The 23,516-nt window shown below is 38.1% G+C and overlaps 1 protein-coding gene and 1 long non-coding RNA gene across 13 annotated transcripts in view; one reads left to right on the plus strand and one right to left on the minus strand.

Annotated features, from left to right (window-relative positions):
- Window positions 1–23,516, plus strand: part of LOC149150703 (uncharacterized) — a 307,262-nt gene that overhangs the window by 149,834 nt on the left and 133,912 nt on the right. For 8 of the 12 annotated variants that reach the window (XR_016263610.1, XR_016263612.1, XR_016263611.1 and 5 more), the window contains one exon: window positions 3,102–3,202. The exons of 2 other annotated variants lie outside the window; for them this stretch is intronic. This is a non-coding gene — a long non-coding RNA (uncharacterized LOC149150703). Of the gene's footprint in view, window positions 1–3,101; window positions 3,238–23,516 lie in introns of those variants that run through there. 2 more of the 12 variants (XR_016263613.1, XR_016263618.1) reach the window with 2 other exon arrangements.
- LOC149150704 (uncharacterized) overlaps window positions 1–23,516 on the minus strand; it is a 196,150-nt gene that overhangs the window by 62,888 nt on the left and 109,746 nt on the right. The window contains 2 exon segments of the mRNA XM_089445562.1: window positions 2,674–2,788; window positions 3,127–3,323. Coding sequence (XP_089301688.1) covers window positions 2,674–2,788; window positions 3,127–3,323 — 312 coding nt within the window.

The following is a 23,516-nucleotide window of genomic DNA, read 5'->3' on the forward strand; positions in this document are numbered from 1 at the left end:
AGAGAGCTGATGCAGAAAAGTTGCCTGTCACGCAGAATCCAAAACTGTCGAAACAGCCGAAACCACCGGGAACTGCTGGAACTGCCAGGAGAGCTGACGCAAAGCCAATGCAGAAATAGCCGGGTTAGCCAGTCTTGTGCCGGATCAGCCGGAATTCTGCCGGGTGAAGTGAGGTAAAACTCACTCAGATTTTCCGCCAGTATTTTCTTTGTAAAGGATTGCTAGATGAGCATCCTAGATTTGTATTCATATATTTCTCTTGCATAATAATAAAACCCTCAAAGCTGCTGTACCGGTTGGGTTTTTCCAGGGACTATTGTGTCCAAAAATAAGTGTGTCCTATATATCTTGTTCTTTGCTCTATTTTTTGTTTTATGAGATCAAATATTTAATTAGTGTAGGTTGTAGAAGTAATTTGCTTTAGTATTCAGAAGAATAACTTGATAAATGTAATTTAAAAATCAAGTAGGTGAAGTGGATTCAGATTTTTTGCAATAGGGGTTCCTTCAAGTCTAGGAATTTTCACACTTTAGTGGTATCCTCTAATACCAATGTAATGAACAAAATTTGTATACGCAGCGGAATTCTTCAGAATACTTTGAAGACAAAGACATCCATTGTAGGACAATAATTGTATATTGAATATTGTATAAAAGAATTGATGTGAGATGAGATGATTACAATGAGGGTGAGGGCCTGCTTATATACCCTAGGCAGGTACCTCTTCACCAACGGTTATGTCCTTAGGGACATAACTTTTCATTAATTAGTTATTAATTAATCATTATCTATTATCATTATTGTTTTACATTATTTGTATTATTTTACATATATTTTTATTCAGAACAAAGTTATATTGTTTTAGCAATTTCTTTGCTCCGAGAGAAGGCGATAATGTTATGTGGAATATGAATTTTGATGGGGTTTAGTGTAGAGTGGGTGTAGATGCAAGCATAGATTTCACATCTTTGTAGGGTGTCATCTTGAGATATGCTTATAGATTAGTGTTTGAATCAACTAATAACATGGAAGAGTATGAAGTGCTTCTTTTAGGCTTAGAAATAGCAAGAAATATGGGAGTCGAAGCCTTGAAGATTGTTGGCGATTCTGATTTGTTAATCATGCAAGTAAAGAATCAATTTGCCTATAAGAATGCAAGGTTGAAAAGGTATAAAAATGCAGTATGGTATACACTGGAATTATTTGATGCTTTATCTTTAGAGGGATAATTGAGAGTTTTCAATGTGTAGGTAGGTGCCTTAGTAGTAGCAACTGTAATACTTGAGCCTTGTTTAGAATTGTTGACAAGAGGTGGTAAAATGGAAATTATCTTTAGACTTTTGTTCCCAGATAATTTTGAACAGTGGCAGGTGTTTAATGGTGATTCATATTTTATAAAATTTATGAACAACTTATAAGAGTTTGCTAATTATGATACAGATTGGTGAGAAGAAATAAAAGAGGATCTTGAAGGATTGGAGCCAAAAGAAAACAAGTTCCCAGATGGATTTGTTCCATTAGAAGGAATTTTTGATAGGCACGATATGTACAGGCAAAATAAATAAGTAATTAAGCTTGATTATTACATCGAAATCAACATAGGATCACTTGAATGTCCAAAGCTTTAGGTAAAGGCACTTCTTGAAAAGAAAAAAGAAAAATAGAAAGTTTGATAAGGGAATATAGAGATGTCTTTCCCTGGCCTAATGGTGTTTTGAAAGCATATCAAGGAGATATCATCCAACATACAATCCTGCTGAAAGAATATGCCAAACCTTTCAGGCAAAAATTAAGGCACATAAATTCTAAGTTGGCTTCTCTCACTCAAAGAGAACTTCAAAAGATGCTTGAGGCTAAGATCATTGCCTCGACAAGACATTCAACTTGGATGGAAAATCTGGTTGTGGTAAGGAAGAAGAACGGAGAAATAAGGCTATGTGTTGACTTTGGAAATTTCAATGCACTATCTTAAAAAGCTAATTATTCATTCCCTAACGTGGAGCATTTGTTACAAAAGATTACAGAATCAGGGATGGTGTCTATGTTAGCTAGGTTCTCAGGTTATAATTAGGTCCTGGTGAATTAAGATGATCAACACAAGATGACATTCACCATAGCTTGGGGCACTTTTGAGTACTTGAAAATGCCTTTTGGCTTACTTAATGCTAGTGCTACTTTTTAAAGAGCCATGGATTTTGCATTCAGATATTTCATAGGAAAAATAATCGAAATATATCAAGATGACTTGATGGTATTTCAGACGTTAAATCACTCATGTGGAACATATTAGACAAGTGTTAAAGAGATGTCGTAAAAATGGAGTATCATTCAATCCCAAAAGTTTACTTTTTGGGGTTAAGAAAGGTAAGCTCCTTCGACACACATACTCAGAGGATGGGTGTTTCTTGTTACTTAGCAAAAACCTTGCTCTACATACTATCTTTTGATGGCTTTGTTCTGCTTTATTATCTCTCTACGAGTCATTACTTAAAAGAGATCTGTTGGAGAACCAGATTCATGCCTGAGACATCCATGTTTTTCATGAGGAATTGGTGTTTGATTATAGATCTATAGGTGGGTTTTGTTGTGTTAAAGATCATTGTGATACTATACTTAGAGAGGAAAAGAAACTGAAATGAAAAAAAAGGCTAAGAGCGAGTCCAAGCTTTGTACCTGGGTCTGGTAATGATAGATTTTCTCCATTCAGCATTGCTTGTGCACTGTCTGTATCTGTCCAAAACGGTATCCGTATATTCACACTAGATAATTCATTCTCTGTCTTTGCAGCCTTTGATTGCCATGACAAAAATGGGAGACATTTTATGCTGTCAGATTTCAAATATCAACAATATTTTGCATTTATATTATTTTTGTGAAAAGCTGTTCACTCTATCTGTAAACTAAGTAATGATGCTATACTCTGATATGTTAATGCATCTTATTCTACTTAACATTCGGCTAGCAGAAAACACAAATAACAGATTTAACAATAGCAATTTTAGGAATGCTGTGAGTACATGGTTAAATATCTGTCTTAGCTTATAAATATATTTGGTTTTTACATGCAAATTGGGTGATTTTAATCAAATTCTGTTTTGCAGCAAATGCATCAAGACTTTAGTGTACCTTGAATGTTGTGAACTCCAATGACACATGGAGGTTTGGGTCCCACGATGACAATGGTTGAACCACTTGCTTTAAAGTAAGTCCTGCTGCATCCCAAGTAAGCATGCTAGATATAAATTGAATGATATACAAACTAGGACTAGCGCCTTCTTCTTGGAAGTATATAGAGTCTCCCAATTTTGAGAATGACTCCGTGGCTGCAAAAGGATCAGTTAACAAGCAAGAAAGGAGCAGTTAAACAGCAAGAATATTATGGGCCTTTTTAAGATAAGAATTGTACTTAATCTGCTAACAGAAAAAACCAACCAATGCGTGTTTGTCTAAGTTACATGTTGCACGGTCTCAGGATCACATGTGATGCAGGAAGGAACCCTAATTTAGGAGTTATGAGTGTTGCAGTAACCATGTTTGTGATATGTGTGTATTATCAAATTAATTATAGTAAAACGTATTCAATGATTATTAAAATTTAAATTTTATGAAAATAATAAATAATGATTCATAATCATACATTCATTCAATCAATTGATTTAATGTTCAAACTTCAATCAATCATAGAATGTGCTCTGTATATTGTTTCTATTGTTCCAAGTCTTTTCTACCAGTTTTATTCCCGACAGCCAACATTTATAATTCCATTGAGAACAGTTCTATTTTCCATAAAATAGCCTTGTTGTACACAACCCCTATAATAACCCAGTGCATTCATAATATAATTCTATTGACCGTGGCAGTGAACAATCTCTTCCGTCTGTTGATCATGGAGAAATATTTTAATCGAAGATATTTGCAGCTATTCTATAATGGGTAAATTCATAGAGAAGGTTTCTTGAAAGGCATCTTATGTTTGTTGTTGGCAGTAATTCTGCCTAGAATTTTGAGTTCAGCATTTCCTAGGTGGAGAAGAGTGCAAATAAAGATGATCCCATTATTATATTTTCAGGTTAATCTGAAAGTATTTACACCATGTTTGGGGGTGCTTCATGAGATTTGTGGTACATGGTGTATGTTCAGCCACCAGATGGTCTAAGATGGACAGTAGCATGAGAGATGGTAAGTGATGGATAGGTACAATTAAGATAGCTTACTCAATGGATGTTCAATCTCAATTTGATGCCAGCCTAAGCTGCATATACCCACAGTATGCAATTAAGATTGCATGTCACACTATGTGTGTCTTGTCCCAGGGATTCTCAAAATTCCATACTTAGTAAAATCTTCACTTAAGCAAGGTTCAAGGCTTCTTAAATAAACTCTATGCGGAAACGTTAGACTTAATTACCCAAAATCTAAACCTTTAATAAACCTTTGATAAGCCTTTAAGCGGAACCTTACACAACCCTTCATAAACTTTGGTTAATTCTTAATGTAACCCAAAATACGTTAATCCGCTTATTTCTATATAATAGAAGTATTCATAACCCACGTTTAAACCTTACCTTTCCGCCATTCTTCAAACCTTTGCACATGTATTGATGCTCTCCTTAGCCCATTCAATCTCCGTCGTCGATCTCATTCCTCGATCCGACCATTATTGCGTCACCCGATCATTAACTATCCTGGATGATCTCTACCGTTGATCTGCTCCATCTGATCCAACGGCTGTCGCGTCACCCGATCGCCAACTAGCTTGGCTGATCTCCATCGTTGATCAATCCCGCTTGATCCAACGACTATCGCGCAATCTCGCGTGGAATCGTGCACGACTGATATTAGGTCAAGAGCACGCGAGAAAAGTGGTTTTCTCTTTCCACTGTTTGCTACGTGTCGGCCTCTAAGCTTAATCGCGTGAATTTTAGAAAGACCGCTTACCACCTTTAGGGCGCGCAAGAAACTGCTTACCCCTTACGAAGACCGCCCTTCTATTTTGAACGTGGGTTTAATCTCCATCGTTCATCTTCTAGACTTTATTTGCGCGACTTAATCTTATATGTCTATCACCCTCGTTCTCGTTCGTTGATCTGATTGATCCAACGACTCCTGTGCACTGCTACCTTCTTTTGTTTCTTATCGTGTAACAGCCCATTCGGCTTCCTGCCTGTGTATTTGCTCCCGCCTTACGATTTTCACTTGTTCCGATCTCGATCTCTGCTCGCGCCTGTACGCTTCCTTCATAAACCTTTAGGTTTTAAAAACCTTTCGGTTATACTTCGCTGCGAAGGTTCTCTTCAATACTGCGTGTACGCAACCACGTAACACACTTCTCTGCACTTCTTCTCTGGTTCTGCACACCTACAACCTATGTTACACAGATTTACTCTAGTTCACACACAAATTATAATTCAATTACACAATACACATCATACAAACTCAGAATCGAGTTATCTGTATTAATAAACAAACATTTACACAGGAATTTCTTCCTCAACCTGATCTTCTATATCAGTGGCCTTTCTTCTCCTGCCCGTAGGCTTACAATCTGACTGACTCACTTTTGACTTGCCAACTACTTCTCTAACTACTCCTCTTTATGCCTTTTAGGCTTACATTTATACAAAAGGTTTTGTTGAACTAATTCTGGTTCAGATCCTTAATCTGCTGAACTAAATCTTGAATATCCTCTAAGTCCACTTTTAACTCTAGTTAATCCCTAAGAATCCTCTCTAGTTCCTCGAATCATGAGACCAATAAGAGTTACAATTGATTTCCAACTCTCTCAATTGCCACTAATCACTCATGTTCTCCTACATTCGAGATCATTTACAAATATCCTCACAATATCTAATTAATTCCTATTCTAATCACTCAAAACATTAATGATTACATACATAGGAAATCCAACTTCCTTGAAAACATAAGACCTCGTAAGTTAACTAGAACATAATGAATCTGTTGAGCTGTATGCTCCTGCATCAGACTCCCAAGGTTAAAATAATCATGATCTCTTGATCATGTGCTTCTGTCCTTTGTCTCCCTGGATCCCATACTTTGTTCTGTAATTTGTCTTTGGTTGCTGCTATTGTTTGCTGTTCTCCAGGTTTCCATACTGTTGTTTTCTTCTGAGGCACCTTCATCATCAATCTTATTATTCTTTCAATCTCTATGTCCAATTTTTCTTTTGACTGATAATTACTTTGCCAATTGTTGTTGTACTCTGTCGACTCATCTTCAAACTGTTGTTTACTGTCTTCTCTTTGAAGTTGTTGGATCCTTACTGTCACCCTTTCATCCTTACCGTCTTGTTGCTGTCCAAACAACCTCTGTTCAATATCTGTAATTTTACTTTCAAAAAGTAAATTGTTCTCCAATTTCCTTTGTACTTGATTCCCTTCAAATACATCACTACGATGTTCATTAGTTCCAACATATTTTCCTTCTTCTTCCTTGACAACCCTCAGTAATTGTCCTTCACTTTCTTGACTGATTCTGACAATCAATTTAACTTCTTCAAGCATAGTATCTTCATGTTTTTCTTTTTCCTCATCAGCATGTCTGACCTGGCAACTTCCAGTCTTCTTTAGTTCTAAAACTGACTCTTCAACTTGAAACATGTATGTCTCATCTTCATCAAATCCTGTAATCATAAAACAATTATCAGAATTAAAGATATAAGGCCTCATTACCTTTTCCTTCTCTTGCAACATCTCAGTATGCTGCTCTGAGTTTTCCTTCAATTCCTTTGTCAACACATCAGTATTATGATTTAAACTCTCCTTCATATCATCTGTTCCAATGATATCTCTCTGCTCTTGTCCACTTTGGTGAACTCCTTCTTTTGTAATGTCAATTTGCTGAACTTTGATTACCATCCTCTTTTCCTTATGATTGTCATTCATGACAATTTCTTTGTCTTCCTTTTTCCGCAATCTATCTTGAGTATACATCCTCTGCTTTTCCAACTCCCTTCTTTGAAAGTCTAATTTTCTGTACAACTCAATAATTTCAATTGGAGTATAACTTGGAAATTTCACACAATTTTCCATACCTTCCTTTGTTATTGACCAATCATCAGATGTCCTTTCTCCATTTGCTTAATCATTTGCATAGACTTCTTCTTTCTTAAATTCTGTGATTGTCTTTTCTTTGTCTTGAGACAAATCTGCCTCCCCTTCTTCTTCAATACACTTTGCCTCGCTGTCTCTCTGTAATCCTTCTTCAAGAGCTATCCTTGCCCCATCATCTGCATTAATATTCTCCTGCATTTGTTCCTCCTCAAAATTCATTAGATTACCTCTCTGAGACAATATTCCTTCGTTCTTCATCAGAATAAGATCCTGATCTTCCATCTCTATGACAACTTTAAATGATTGTCTTCTCTCATTAAGTAACTCATCCATCGACTCTTTCTGCTGTAACCAGTCAAATTCTTCATCCTCTGAGAAATTTTCTTTGTCACCTTTTTCTTCAAGATCTTCATCCATTTTGAAGAAATCTTCACCAAGTTGCTTTTCTCCGACAATACTTGCAATCATACACAAACTACCAGTTTTAAAAACATAAGACCTTGTGGTCTCACTTGATGCTTCAGTCATCATATCTCCTTGCTGTTCTGAATCCTTCATATGATTCATAAGATCTTCCATAGATCTTTAGTGTTCACCTTCACCCAGAACTTCACCCTGTTCTGCTTCACAAATGGAAACTTCCATTTCCACCTCAGCTTCTCTGAGTTCTTCCACCAGCCACTTTACTTGCCTTTGTTGTAGCCTTTTCGGTAACTCAGACCATTTCACTGCCTTTTTCCTCAAGACCCAACCTTGTCTTTGGTTTTCCTCTAGTATCGTCCTTAATACATTGAGTTGTTCTTTTAGCTCTGCAATCTCTTTGTCACGCTCCTCTTGACTCATTCTCTTGCCATTTACCTTGGCATCCCCTTTCTTCACTTTTCTTCAGTTGTGATCTTCCTCAGAACCTCTGTTACCTATGTTATGACTATCAATAGTCATCTTCTTCTCTATCTTCATGAGTTCCTCACTCACTTACTATGAGCTGCATTAAAGCCTTTGCAACAGCAAGTCCTCCCTGTTGCCACTTACCTCACCAAGATTTCCTCTGTACTTGGTCTTTTGGCAAGCACTTGGTTCTCTATTCTCTAGAACCTCCTTGAGCACTTTTCTTTGCTCCTTCTAGGCTTCAACTCATCTGCACCTTTTAAGAGCACAACTATCCTCTTGTATTTCAATCACAATGAAATACTAGGTTCTGACCACCTCTTCTTTCACTCAGAAATTCTTACTAGCTTTCTTCATCCTTTAGCAATTCTACCCACATCCTCTGTGGAATTGCCTTTATGATATTTCTGTGAGCTGCAACAAAACCTCTGCAGTAACAAGTCTCCTTCTTGCTACACATGCCTCACTAAGCTTCTCTCCTCTGAGCTCAGTCTTTTGGCATCTCTCTGGTTCTCTCCTCTGGAACCAATTGAGCACTCCTTGCTCTAAGTTGCTGCAATCTTCTCACTTGCTATGTTCAAGACCTTTGCATGATCTTGTTCTACCATCCACCTGCACTTTGAATGGATTGTTCTTTGTTTCCTTTGCATCTGCAAATTCTGCTACACTTTATCTCTATGTGCCTACTATTTGTCAGATTTAAAATCTGATCTCCTCTTGCCTGCATACATACCTTCAAAACATAACTTTGTTCTAAATTTTCTCAAAGAATTCTTACACACAGAATTTCCTTGTTCTGCTCTGATACCAAATTACGCCAGCGTAAGCTGCATATGCTCCAATGATGCAGCCTAAGCTGCATATACCCATAGTATGCAATTAAGATTGCATGTCACACTATGTGTGTCTTGTCCTAGGAATTCTCAAAATTCCATACTTAGTAAAATCTTCACTTAAGCAAGGTTCAAGGCTTCTTAAATAAACTCTATGCGGAAACGTTAGACTTAATTACCCAAAATCGAAACCTTTTATAAACCTTTGATAAGCCTTCAAGCAGAACCTTACACAACCCTTCATAAACTTTGGTTAATTATTAACTTAACCCGAAATACGTTAATCCGCTTATTTCTATATAATAGAAATATTCATAACCCACGTTTAAACCTTACCTTTCCGCCATTCTTCAAACCTTTGCACATATATCGATGCTCTCCTTAGCGCATTCAATCTCTGCCGTCGATCTCATTCCTCGATCCGATAGTTATCGCGTCACCCAATCATTAACTATCCCGGACGATCTCTACTGTTGATCTGCTCCATCCGATCCAACAGCTGTCGCGTCACTCGATCGCCAACTAGCTTGGCTGATCTCCACCGTTGATCAATCCCGCTTGATCTAACGGCTATTGCGCAATCTCGCGTGGAATCGTGCACGACCGATATCAGGTCGAGAGCACGCGAGAAAAGTAGTTTTCTCTTTCCACCGTTTGCTACGTTTTGGCCTCTAAGCTTAATCGCGTGAATTTTAGAAAGACCACTTACCACCTTTAGGGCGCGCGAGAAACTGCTTACCCCTTACGTAGACCGCCCTTCTATTCTGCACGTGGGTTTAATCTCCGTCGTTCATCTTTTAGACTTTATTTGCCCGACTTAATCTTATCCGTCTATCGCCCTCGTTCTCGTTCGTTGATCTTATTGATCCAACGACTCCTGTGCACTACTACCTTCTTTTGTTTCTTATCGTGTAACATCCCATTCGGCTTCCTGCCTTTGTATTTGCTCCCGCCTTACGATTTTCACTTGTTCCGATTTCGATCTCTGCTCGCGCCTGTATGCTTCCTTCGCAAACCTTTAGGTTTTAAGAACCTTTCGGTTATACTTCACTGCGAAGGTTCTCTTCAATACTGCTTGTGCGCAACCACATAACACACTTCTCTGCACTTCTTCTCTAGTTTTGCACACTTGCAACCTATGTTACGCAGATTTACTCTAGTTCACACAGATTATAATTCAATTACACACTACACATCATACAAACTCAGAATCCTGTTATCTGTATTAATAAACAAACATGTACACAAGATTTTCTTCCTCGCTCTGATCTTCTATATTAGTGGTCTTTCTTCTCCTGCCCGTAGGCTTACAATTTGACTGACTAACTACTTCTCTAACTACTCCCTAACTAATCCTCTCTATGCCTTTTAGGCTTGCATTTATACAAAAGGTTCTGTTGAACTAATTCTGGTTCAGATCCTTAATCTGCTGAACTAAATCCTGAATATCCTTTAAGTCCACTTTTAACTCTAGTTAATCCCTAAGAATCCTCTCTAGTTCCTCGAATCATGAGACCAATAAGAGTTACAATTGATTTCCAACTCTCTCAATTCCCACTAATCACTCATGTTCTCCTACATTCGAGAGCATTTACAAATATCCTCACAATATCTAATTAATTCCTATTCTAATCACTCAAAACATTAATGATTACATACATAGGAATCCAACTTCCTTGAAAACACAAGACCCCCTAAGTTAACTAGAACATAATGAAATTGCTGAGCTCTATGCTCCTGCATCACAATTGATTATAGGCTTGGTGTTCTTCCCTTGAGAGTTGGATATCTCTTGGCAGTTTGGTGGACGCCCTTCATTGAGGCCTCATGGGGGAGCCACTTGTTTAGATAGTGCCCTACAAGGGATGTGGAGCGTTGTGTATCATGGAGTAGGGCTTCATGCCCTAGTTGACATGTGGCTGCTTGATTTCTTGCTCAGAGGATTGGAGATGGCTTGGCAAAGTGTGGTGCTTCAATAATGTTCTTGTATGGGGCCGCTGACCCAGTGAAGTACATTGCTTTGGAGGATAGATGGAGTTTGTGGAGGCTCATGATGGAGTGATTTGGACTTGACCTATGTAGCTACATCACGTAGGGGTCATTACTGTGAATGACATCACCATTAGAACATGACACTTGCACTTTATAGTGCATGTCTCACTTGTGTGGCCAAGAAGGGCTCTTGTGGGTTGCTTGTAAGGGCTTAGGTCCACATAGTATTATTGGTCTCCCTTACCTCTTTTATAAATATAGGAATTAGAGAATATTTTCAAAAATATTCATTCACTCATGTAGTGGTTCCAGCTAGGGTACTAGACTGGACTCTATATTTAATATCGACCGAGGTGCGTAAGCTTAGAGGCGTGGTCTAAAATATATAGACATAAAGAATCTCTGGCCAAGTGAGTAGGATGTAGGATACAATGCTTCTTTACGGAAGACCGGAATTTGCAACCTATCATTCACACACCTAGATTACCCTACTGATATGCTTAATTACAATGCTGGTCATGAGATGTAACTATCAAATCAAATCATGAATCTAAGTACTGTATATGACTGTGGCAATGATTCTAACCTCCTTACAGAGGTATCACTCAGAAAACCCTTGCTTGGTACCCACACACAGCATGCAAGATATTTACACTATCAAACTATATAAAGAAAGCATAAATGAACTGTAAAGCAAAACAGAGTTTATGAGATAATGTCTCTATGAGTCACATAGGGATCGAATCCCTTACAAGACTCCCTTCCAGAGCCTAGTGCTGACCATTCAACATAATCATAACCCGTTCATAAGCGCACACCATGTCTATGTAATGAAATTCAAAGGCTGTAGGAATCGAAAGCTTATATAAATATTATGCAACCCGTATGCTATGCGAATCAACAGCTGTGTAAATCGAAACTGTGATGCAAACCATGTGATATAAATCGAAAGCTATGTGAATACTGTGATGCAAACCATATGCGATATAGAAATCGAATTAAATGTAAACACTGTGCAGCATATAAGAACTGAAATGTACCAAAACGAATGGATAGTATACCAATCGAAGAACGCAGGGCCCGTCCGCGCCTAAGGGTATACTGGTTATCACCGTTCAGCAATCAAAACCAATGCAAAGGGTATACACACTTCGTGACTGTAAATATGTCCTTGTATTAAAAGTAAAACTCTGTTCTGAGAAAATACGATTCAACAATTCCAAAAACTAAAACTCTAAACATAACCCTGACTGTATTTACACATGCGTACGCACAGCCATGTCATCGATACAATGAATGTACATAGTGCTGTTGCAGTGTTTATTACATAGCCTTTTCAAAATGTTTCCATACCAAGTGTTTCAAAAATCAAAAAGACTAAAATGAAAAATGGAACGATGCTGTTTCTGCTTTTCCCTGTCAGAGTGCCTTGCTTTGACTTAAGTTGACCGCATGCATAGGAGGCTCGATTTGGCTGGGTGAGAGGTGTTTGTCCATGTTTGGACATTCTGCTTTTCGCCCATGCCTTTCGTTCTGGCTCATCTGCTGCGCCACATGTCAAACGGTAAGCTCATTACAGGATGTGGGTACTTCCTGTAATCATGTCATCAAAAACCTCTAATTCTGGAACATAAAACCCCTAAATTAATTTCTATGCAATTTAATAACTATAGAACAATTAATAATCAATATTCAAGGATTTTGAGGGATATATGATGAAAATGTATGGAGAAATGATATGTTTTTGGGAAGGAAAAAGGGTCTTAGGATGATACCAACAACTCACATGTATTCGCACTTGTGATGTGATGTGACTAAGTGAAGACAATGTGCATTTCCACTATATCTCTCTTAAGGCTTCACTTATTGTGTTCTCTCTTTATTGTGGTGCTAGGTTTCTTGGTCTCCCTTATTGATTTTTGTAGCTATGGTCAGTCTTCATAAAGAATTTTTTTCTTTTCTTGAGTTCATGCCGGCTCCAGGAGCATAGGTTGACCCCACCACTTCACTGGGCTTGACTCTTGGTCAAAACCCACATGGTTTGACCTCTATAAAAAATACCATTCGACCTCTCCATTTGGCATCCAATCCAATTCGATCATCAAGCAAGAAGTCTTTTGTTCACACCTGTGATGGAGGAAGAAGAAGATTTGATGTTGACCAACACTGACCAAGTATTATCTGCTCTGTTTGACGGATTCATTGATTGCTTTTTTGACCAAGATTTTGGAAGGTTGATCGAACTTTCTTCTTGTTGAGTTGACCGAACTTCTGAGGCATTCTGTTGACTGAAATTCTGAGTTCATCGTAGGTTGTCTGAGGTATTTTGATCAAACCCTATGAGGTAGATTGACCATAGTTGATTGAGACTTCTTGAGGCAAATTTGACCGAGATTTCTGGGAAGTGCTTGATTGAGGTTTGGGAAAAGTTGACCAAGATTCTTGGGAAGATGTTTGACTGATATTCTGGGCAGTTTGGACCAGGTTTGACCTAGCTAATTTGTATGGTTAGATTGACCAAAGTTGGGCTGAAAATTCAAATTGTATCTCTTGTTGAATTGGATAATTTCTCTAAGAAAAGGTTGCTAGGTTTTTCTCGAGACGAGGGATTTCCTAGCGTAAAAACTTGTGTCTTTGTGCATCATTGTTCTATCACGATCTCTACTGTCCTACTGTATTTTATGGTTGAATTTTTGAAGTATAATTGCTTAATGATAATCTGGAAGTGCTAAGATAATATTCAATATCATTAGAAGCTAAGTTGCACGATACAGGGAAACAGGTATGGGTACGAAACGTGACCCCCCGGCAAAATTTTGGAAATAGTGAAACACGATATATATATATATATATATATATATATATATATATATATATGTTAGGACGTTTAAGAAATGTTATGTGCAATCATAAAGCATATATGATACATTATAATTTATTACATTATGATTAAATTGTCCAATGTCAATGCATAAACTACAAGTCTCTAAATTTACATCACATTTACACATGAATGGTCACATAATGAAAATAGCAATATCCAAAATCAACCTTTATTATATACATGAGGTCGCAATTACAATAAAGACTATGAGCCTACAAGTACTATAAAGACTAAAGATTATTAGTCTTCAATCTTCATCCTCACCATCATAATCCTCATAAAAAATAGAAGCAAAATCATGCTCAATAGTGGATGGTGGAGCTGAAGAAGATGATTGGCCAATTCCACTTCTAGGCTCCCAATCCTCAATATTCAGGATAGTAAGAGAGAGCTCCAAATCAAGACTTTCTAGGTCCACATCCCATTCTTTAGAAGGATCATTTCTATATTATGGATCCCTACGAGATGCAAGGCAAAGGTTGGAGTGCACATAAACAAGATTCTCTGTGTTCTGTGAGCCCAACCTGTTGTGCTTCACAGAATAAATAAAACCATAGGTGCTCCAATTCCTTTCTATTGATGAAGATCTTGCCACTTGTGAAAGAACACGAATGGCAAGGTTTTGCAAATGTACACCATTTGCTCCATGACAAATCCACCACCTAACTGGATTCATGGCGCTTCTCTCCTTCGAAGCTGATATATTTGAATAATCATCCTGCAACAAAACTGGCAAATTCTTCCTTCACCTCCCTGTGTAGATGAGCTAGAAACATTTTCATAACGGATTTTTTCACCCCATTAGCCACCTCTCTATCCTTATGGGGTGCCTTCGTCTTCCCATTGCTTTGAGAAATAAGCTCCTCATCATAAAATTTGGGGTTCAAGGCATGTACTAAAGTGTGCAATGGAATGTTGAAATTGTTCCACCTATCTGTTGAAAATCGACAGCTATGGGATGAATTTCCTTGAATAAAATTTCATTTCTAACTTTCCTAAAATGACTTTCTAAAAATAAAAAGTCATGTCTATCTTTGCAACCATGACTTTCCAAAAATTGTAAATCACTTTCCAAGTTTCCATCAATTCGTAATCATATATGTACGATGGAAAAACTTGTCCTTAATCGATCTCAATTGTTTAATTTTTAACTTAATCATCAATATTATTATTATTATTACTATTATCCTCTTTATGATATTATTATATTATTATTAAAAAGAAATTCAAGTCTTAATCATGTCATATATAACTCCCCTCAATGAATGCATATGTTATTCTCTTTCTCTTTTAATGGATTCATTCCTCTCTCTCTTTAATGCTCTTACGCACCTCTTACACTCTCTTACACACTTTAATGACTCGTCATAAAAGATTCCTCTTACACCTCTTTAATACATAAGTTACACGCGTCTCCTTTATGGCATAAGTTACACTCCTATTTTGGCATATGTAACTCCTCCTCAAGGCTTAGGAGTTACTCCCTCATGAATTCGACCTCCTTGCTCTTCCTATATATTTGTGTCTCTCATCCTCACTTGACACACTTGTGCTCGTGAAAGGAGAATTTGCACTTGTGAAAGAGAGAGTTTGAGAGTCTAGAGGAAGATTGAGAGAGAGTCTTGAAGAGCAAGAGCAGATCTTGGAGAGCCAAAGTGATTCAATGTTTGCATCAACTACTGCTATCAGAAATCTTCTATAGATTTGGGTGAACTTCTTCGGTCTCTCATTGTACTTTGTATCTCTGCTGACAGTTGATATCTAATAGAGGAAGAATCTGGTTGGGTTTTCCTCTTGTGGGTTTTCCCCAAGTCATTGACTTAACTTCTCTGTCTTATTGAGTTCTTGACTATCTTCCATTGTGCATATGGTTTATGTTCTATTTACAATTACTTAACATATTTTGCAGCATAAAGAAGTTCTGGATTTAAGTGATTGTAACAACATAAAACATCAGAATTTCAACACTATCAACAATGATTTTCTTGACTAAATCAACAAAATGATCATCAACAAATAAAAGTTGTGGAGACTCCTGTGAAATGATTTCCATAGTTTTCTCAACCATGGTATCCATGCCATCATATATCTCTCCTAAGAAAGGTTGGTCTGTGTTAGCGTTTCGAAGAAGCTCAAATGCAAGGGTTGTGAACTTTAGCAAGAAATCTATCTTTCTCCTCCACTCCTCATCAAGGCACAATATACACACCATATAGCCTTGCTCTAAATCTGCCTGTCTCCACTCAGCGCAGAGTTGACTCACCACCATAAAAACTAATGGTTGCTTAACCTCAACAAGGCGACACAACATTAGGAAGTTTGAGGCATATCTTGTCTCAACAACTTTTAACAACTCCAATTTGGAGTACTCGCGAAATATTGCTTGAGATTAGTGGTGGTTGGTGATAGGGTTGTGAACTTTAGCAAGAAATCTATCTTTCTCCTCCACTCCTCATCAAGGCACAATCTACGCACCATATATACCTGCTCTAAATCTGCTTGTCTCCACTCAGCCCAGCGTTGACTCACCACCATAGAAACTAATGGTTGCTTAACCTCAACAAGGCGACACAATATTAGGAAGTTTGAGGCATATCTTGTCTCAACAACTTTTAGTAACTCCAATTTGGAATACTCGCGAAATATTGCTTGAGATTGGTGGTGTTTGGTGATGAATTTAACGATCTCCCTTGTTTTCCCTGTGATTTCTTTTATCCATGGAACTTTATTGTCGATCTCCTCTAAGATCAGATTCAGATTATGGACAATGCACGGTGTCTAAGAGATGTGGTCATACCTCCCCTCAATAATTAAACCTGCAACATTGGAAACTGGTGCATTATTCGTGATAACTTGCACCACCCTGTTAGGTCCTATTTGTTCAATAGATTTTATTATAACATCAACAATAAACTGTGCATCTTTTACCTCTCCTAAGCAGTCTTTTGCCTTTTAAAGCATTGCTCCTTTTGGTGAAGTGGCAATGATATTTATCAATGGGCTACGCCTTGTATTTGTCCATCCATCTGAGATTATGCTAACCCCATAGTTGGTGAAGAATGTAACTAGGTTCAGTCTTCATTGTACTTGAAGTCAAAAATGTAATATATTTGTCAAAAGAAAAGAATTTTATTATTGTTGAATTGACTTGTTAAAGCATGGGTTTCATGCTTGGGTCAATGGTTATAGGTCAGGCCTCCATTGTAGGCTTTAGGATTGAGTCAAAGTCAATTTATTGTTTGGACTCCTCCATCAAGTCATCCTCTCCAGCGAAGTCTTCAAGTCGGCCTCAAATAAATTATCTTCAAGTCGGTTCCCTCAATATAGTCATGTTGGCCTACATTTAATTGGAGACACAACATTTCGAATAACACATGTTGGCTCATTTATATGAGACAACCACTATATATACAAGCCTAAGGTCCTTACATTCCACCACAGAAAAGAGTTCAAATTATCTCTGAGATTTGGAAATCACAATTTCGAACCTAGTACAGTTCAGATAATATTACAGTGGTGCTTTCACAGTGGATGGGTCTCGGTGCTGCTACAGTGACCACACAAGTTCGGGCTAATTGCAAAAATGATGTTGTAGAACCACAAAGACAAGTTCAGAAAGATCACAGTGATATTTTCGAGCTACCTTCTGTGATACTAATGCGGATTACAGTGGAGAATGAAGACAAAAATTCGGTGATATATTTTAGTGAATAATTTTGGTGCCAGTACAATGATGAAGTCTCCATAATAAAGATTCAGTGCAAGTACAGTCAACATAGTTTGGTGCTATCACAGTGTAGAAGCTAGATGCTATTGTAGCTCGGTGATATCACAGAAGTTCGATGTCATTACAGTCAGGTGTTGTCACAGAAGTTTGGTGTCATTACAGTGATAAGGTTCGATGACACCTCAATAATGAACCTAGAACAGGAGTACATTGTTGGACCGAAACATATATGTTACAATGTTGAACAGAGACATGCAATGCTACTCACAAGGCTGACTTGATGGAGGGAGTCTCTAGTTTGTAAGGGTCTTGGTTGCCTCATCTTGAATCTATTGAAGGAAGAATTTTGACCAGGTTTTCCCCAAAGAGTGGGGTTTTGCCCTGGCAGCATGCCTACATCTTGTGTCCTCTTTTATTTGTTTCTTCGTACTATTCTTGATGATAATAAATGATAAATTGAAAGAACACATAATAATAACGAAAAACATCACAAGATAATGTCATAATAAGAGAAATCGTTTAACTGCCACCACCTTGGATTTCTCAACAAGAGCTACTCTAGGAAGAACAAATTGGTGATAAGATATCCTCCACAAGCTCCTTCTCATTTTTGAGAAGCTGAATTTTGACTTTCTCATAGTTGGGCCCCATGTACCCTATGGGAGCTTTGTTAACTGCCCTTATCATATCTTGCTAGTAAGGAGAGTGAACAACATTGAATGGCATACCATATGCATAGATGCACCTAGCCACTCTGGAGGCAACTTCTTCTCTCGCTTGCACATTCACCAATTTATCAATTCTGCTACCTTGAACTGAAGCGGATTCCCCTTTGGTATTTTTGGATGGTGGTTGTTCTTGTTGTTGAGTGGCTCTCCTCTTCCTTGCTTCAACTACAATCCTTGGCTCAATGTTTGGTGGAGCTTGAGTAAACTCTTCATGCCTTCTTTTAAGCCCATCTACCTAATCTTTTTATCTTTGATATGCACTCCTCACCATCAGGTCTGTTGTTTTTGTGCAACCTGCAATCCCTTGTCCTCTACATGCAAATGATGTGCCTTCACTCTTGGGTAGGGAGCCCTTGTATGAATTACTGCAAAGATTACATCGCCATTCCCACGAGCCACCACCTGAACATCTTTGAAGTTTCTGAACATGCCTCCAAAGAATATAATAGTCAGCCCCCCCGGGTTGGACTTGGGGGTTGAACTTGCACCTTGGTTGGAAGCCGTTGCTGCAAATAAAAAATAAAATAAAAATCTGTCAAGAAAAAACGTTTTTCAAAATTTGGAAGCATAAACCCTCAAAAAATAGAAGAAATAGTAGAAAAAAACTAAGAAAATGTATGCTTCCTACCCTAGTTAATTTTTTGTAGCTGAAGCTACCCCAAAATGCCACAAAAGACAAGAGAAAGATGGTTGTAAGTGAGACAAAAACCAAGAATGTCGTACCCAGAAACTCCCCACTCCAAATTTGCTTGTGGAATCTCTTTCTCTTGCTGTTGAAATCTCCTTTGCTCACTGTTGAAAATGCTCTAGCTGAAACCATTGCTCTCTTTCTCTTTTCTCCTTGCTAAAATCACCCCTCCAAGTGAAACGACGTGCTCAATTTGTGTGATGAAGGAATGAGGCGACAACCTTTTTATAGCTTGTGAGAGCCATCTAGAAACATCCAAAAAAATATTTTAATTGCCAAATAAAATAATAAAAAGGAAAATAAAAATAAAAAACCCAAAAAAAAAGTCACTTTATAGCTAAAACATGGTCGTACAACCTTGAAACGCATTTCAGGCTGTATTGGGCCACATTTCAGCTTCGTGAAACGTGCCAGTAGGACTTGAAACACATTTTAAGGCCGCACCAAACGCATTTCAGTGTTTTGGTTCCTTTTTTTGCCAGGAACGCGCTTTGGCCTAGCGTTTCCTGCAACTTAGATTAGAAGTAATTATCAGTTTAAGGAATTGTGCTTGTATCTATTGCACTTAAAAATCAACATGGCATCAGAGCTTTGGTGAAGGAAAAGGGCATTAAGATCACTTTTAGAAGACACCTACTTCTGCAATTTTATTTGGACCAGATCTTTGACCAAGGGTTCTTCTACTAAGGCAAAGAACAAATTGGAAGGTGCTACAAATTTTAGGGCATGGAAGACAAGGATTGATCTCATCCTTGAATAAAATGATGTTATGGATTATGTGAAGGGAAATGTTATTGAACCACAAGATAATGAAGAAAAATCTAGGTACAAGAAGTTTGAAATCACAGCCAAGAGGATTCTTGTTGAATCCATCAGAGATCACTTGATTCCATATGTTTCAGGGCTAGACACTTCAAAACAAATGTATGATGCCCTAGTAGGATTGTATACCATCAACAACATTGGTCAGAAAATGAGTTTGAGGAACCAATCTCGTGATGTTCATATGACTAGAGAAGATACGGTGGATGCGTATGTCATGAGGATCTCTCAACCGAGAGATCAACTCAAGGCTATTGGAGAAAACGTTGAAGAAACAAAACTTGTAAATACAGCTCTTAATGCTCTACTTGATTCATGGGATGCATTTGCATCTAGCATTTGTGGTAGAACATAAATTCCCAAGTTTGATCAGTGATGGACCTCATGTACTCGAGAAGTGTACATAGAACAACCTCAAGGTTTTGTGGTACATGAGAGGGAGAATCATGTTTGCGGATTGAAGAAAGCTTTGTACGGACTCAAACAGGCACATCGAACTTGGTATTCTCAGATTTTGGATATTTGATGAGTCTTGGTTTCATCAAGAGTGATGCTAACCCCAACCTTTACTACAAGGCTACAGACTCAAGCAAGTACCTCGAACTTCGTATTCTCGGATTGATGGATATTTGATGAGTCTTGGTTTCACCAAGAGTAACGCAATCCAAACCTTTACTATAAGGTTGCTAGAGGTGAACCTGTGATTTATTTGATGATGATTTGTTTCTGACAGGAGTAGAGAATATCATTGATCAATGTAAGAGGGAGTTGACTTATGAGTTCGATATGAAGGATCGAGGCTTGATGCATCACTACTTGGGATTGGAAATATGGCAGAGGCTAGGGGAGATCTTCCTTGGTCAAGGGACGTATATGGTTACGATCTTTCAGAGATTTGGGATGATGGAATGCAAGTCCATGTCTAGTCCCATGGTGATGAACCTGAAGAAGATGAGAGCCTTTGAGTCAGATTGGTGGATCCCTCAATGTATCGACGATTGATTGGTTCATTGATGTATCTGGTTAACACCAACCTAGATATTTGCTTTGGAGTTAACACTCTGAGTCGATTCCAGGTGGAACTGAGGCATGTACATTAGATTTCGACAACACATGCGTTGAGATATCCGTTTCCACACAATCTAGCAGGGGTCCTAGGAGGGGAGCCTAAGGGACAATTACTATACCAAATGACAACAATGGGACAAAGATCCACTGTCGCCTCAACCAGTGTCCCCTGCTCTTTACAGACTTTCACTAATGGGAGTGTTGAAAAATGTGTAATTAAGTTCGGTCTTCATAAATATGAAATGTACTTTTGATTCTTGTATATTGTAAAATGAAAGAAAAATTATTATTATTATTTTTGGGGCATGGGTTTCATGCTCGAGGTCTTTTATTTTATAGGTCAAGCACCCATTGAGTGCTTCTAGGGTTTGTCCTAGGTCAAGAAGTCAAAAGAGTCATTGTCATAAGTTGAAGACCACATCGGGCACATTGCAACTTGTAAAGAAAATTATTTTTATCATTAAAAGTGTCAAAATACCCTTCAAGAGCTAGTCGGCTTGGCAGCTGGGAAGTCAACCTAATTTGAGGAGCCACGTCCACCTTAAGAAGCCTATATAAAGGAGGAAACTCGACCTCCTTGGAACACATTCATCACTCACTCATTCAAGCGAAGGAGGAAGAAGAAGAAGGCAATGAAGAAGGAAGAGGGCAAAGAAAATGTGTTTTGGGACTATTTCTCTCTTACATGTGCAAAGGAAGGCTAGGGTTTCTACTGTTAGTCTTAGATTTTTCTTCTGTAAGTTAGATCTTGAAGAAGGAAGAGAAAGAAGGTCAACAAAGGTCACATTAGGCCATCCTCAGGCACCAGAAGGAAGAGAAAGCCAAGCGAAGGTCTGAAGAAGTTGTGGGAGGTCAGAATAAGCTCACACGTGTGGCAACAATTGCTGTAGGGAGAGCCGAAACTTTCAGACCTATAGTAGAGGCTGAAATTCTGAAGCTGGTGGTCGAATTTGTGCTACTAGAAGAGATTTGACTGGGTTTGACTTGGACAAAAGAAGCACATCATCCGGATGGGTTGCACTTGGCCTTGGAGGGTATTGGTCTTAGTCTAGAGGTCTTGGAATTTGTTGAAATTTGGTACCGGAGGACAGGTGGTTTCCTAAGGATTTGATCTTTGGCCTAGGGAAAAGTGTCCAAAAGAATTTAATTTTTCTCCTAAAGTGACTTTATAATTTTATAAAGTCAAATCTAATTTAAAAGTGACTTTAATTGATAAAGTTACTAAAGTCTAATTTTAAAGTGACTTTATTAAAGTCAATGAAAAATTAGAAAGGAAAAGTGACTTTCGAAATAAATGACTAAGTGGGTCTTTATTAAAGTGGGGTGAATTAAAAAATAGAAAGTGAGATTTAAATGAGCATTTAATCTTAGACCTAGATCTCAATCTGTTTCAGCGATTCGATTTAGGGATCACTCAAAAGTCACTTAGGGTTGGATTAAGGGAGGAAAAGGAGGAAAAGGTCATTCATTCTTTCATGAACAGATTGAGAGAGAGATAGCAAGAGAGCAAGGGAGATTTCTGGACAGGGAGGAGAAGGAGGCAGCAACTTGGCACACATTCCAAGGCAGCAGTTTAGCAAATCCGTACAGCTGAGTGAGCACACAGTGAAAGGCAGATATTTGGCACGATTTTCTAGAAATCCGTACAACAGTTTATTTGTGGAGGCTGTACAACAGTTGGGCACGATTTTCTAGGAAAACTGTACAACAAGTTGGGCACGATTTTCTAGGAAAACCGTACAACAGTTGGGCACAAAAATCAAGGAGGCCGTACAACAAATTTGGCACGAAAATCGAGGAGGCTGTACAACATTTATTGTTGTTCTGTTTTGCTGTTGCTAGTTTTTCCAGTTCGCTACGAGGCACGGAAAACGCGATAAGTTGTAAAATTTGCTTGTTGATTTTTTGTTGAATATTTCTCACTGTAAAAAGCATTTTCCAGAAATAAGAAAGAGCTCTCGAACTAGTTTTCCCCAAGAGTTGTAGGGGGCTTTTCCATGGTCACCTTGACTAAAAATCACTGTGTTTAAATGTGTTAAATGGGTTTTTGTACCTGTTGATTTTTTATTTCTGCATTTTCCAGCATTCTGTAAAATTTCCAGAATTTGTGTTTTCAACAAAAAATTATTTTTTCAATTGTTGAATGTATGGATATGGGAAAGGGCATTTAACTATATGGGAGAAATAAGGTGAAACTGAAAACCAGGGTGGGAAATGAGAAATTTTTACATGGTATCAGAGCTTGAGTGTTGAAGTGCAGTTTGGGATAGCAAGGAGGAAAATTATAGCTTGCTGATTTTTCACTCAGAAAATTCCAGCAAGTTGATTTTTCACAAACAGCAGTTTTATCTTTACCACAGTGGTGCTATTTTTCAGTTTTAGGACAACAAGATGTCATTGGGATTGAGGGTGGAGGATAGGTTGGATGGGCATAGCAATTACAACGTTTGGAAGGAGAGAATGCAGAGTATCTTTGAGGAGGCAGAAGTCTGGGACATCATGGTGCATACCACACAGAACCCTGTTGTTGTGCCTACTGATGCTACTCAGTTGGCTGAGTATAATAAAAAGAACAAGGGTAAGACACTGATTCTAGACGGAGTCAAAGACCATTGCATTCCTCATGTGAGAGGAAAGAGAAATGCCCATGAGATGTGGACAGCATTGTCCAATCTCTACCAGAGTACCAATGAGAACCGAAAAATGGTCCTGAAGGAGAAGCTGAAGACCATTAAGATGGGCAATGATAGTGCAGCTGGATATCTCACAAAGATTACTAATGTGAGAGATGAGTTGGCAGTAGTTGGAGAGGACAT

The sequence above is a fragment of the Pinus tabuliformis genome, chromosome 9 (genome assembly GCF_031772625.1).
Source record: "Pinus tabuliformis cultivar Carrire ecotype Pingquan chromosome 9, CPIR1, whole genome shotgun sequence".
In the NCBI taxonomy this organism is placed as follows: Eukaryota; Viridiplantae; Streptophyta; class Pinopsida; order Pinales; family Pinaceae; genus Pinus; species Pinus tabuliformis.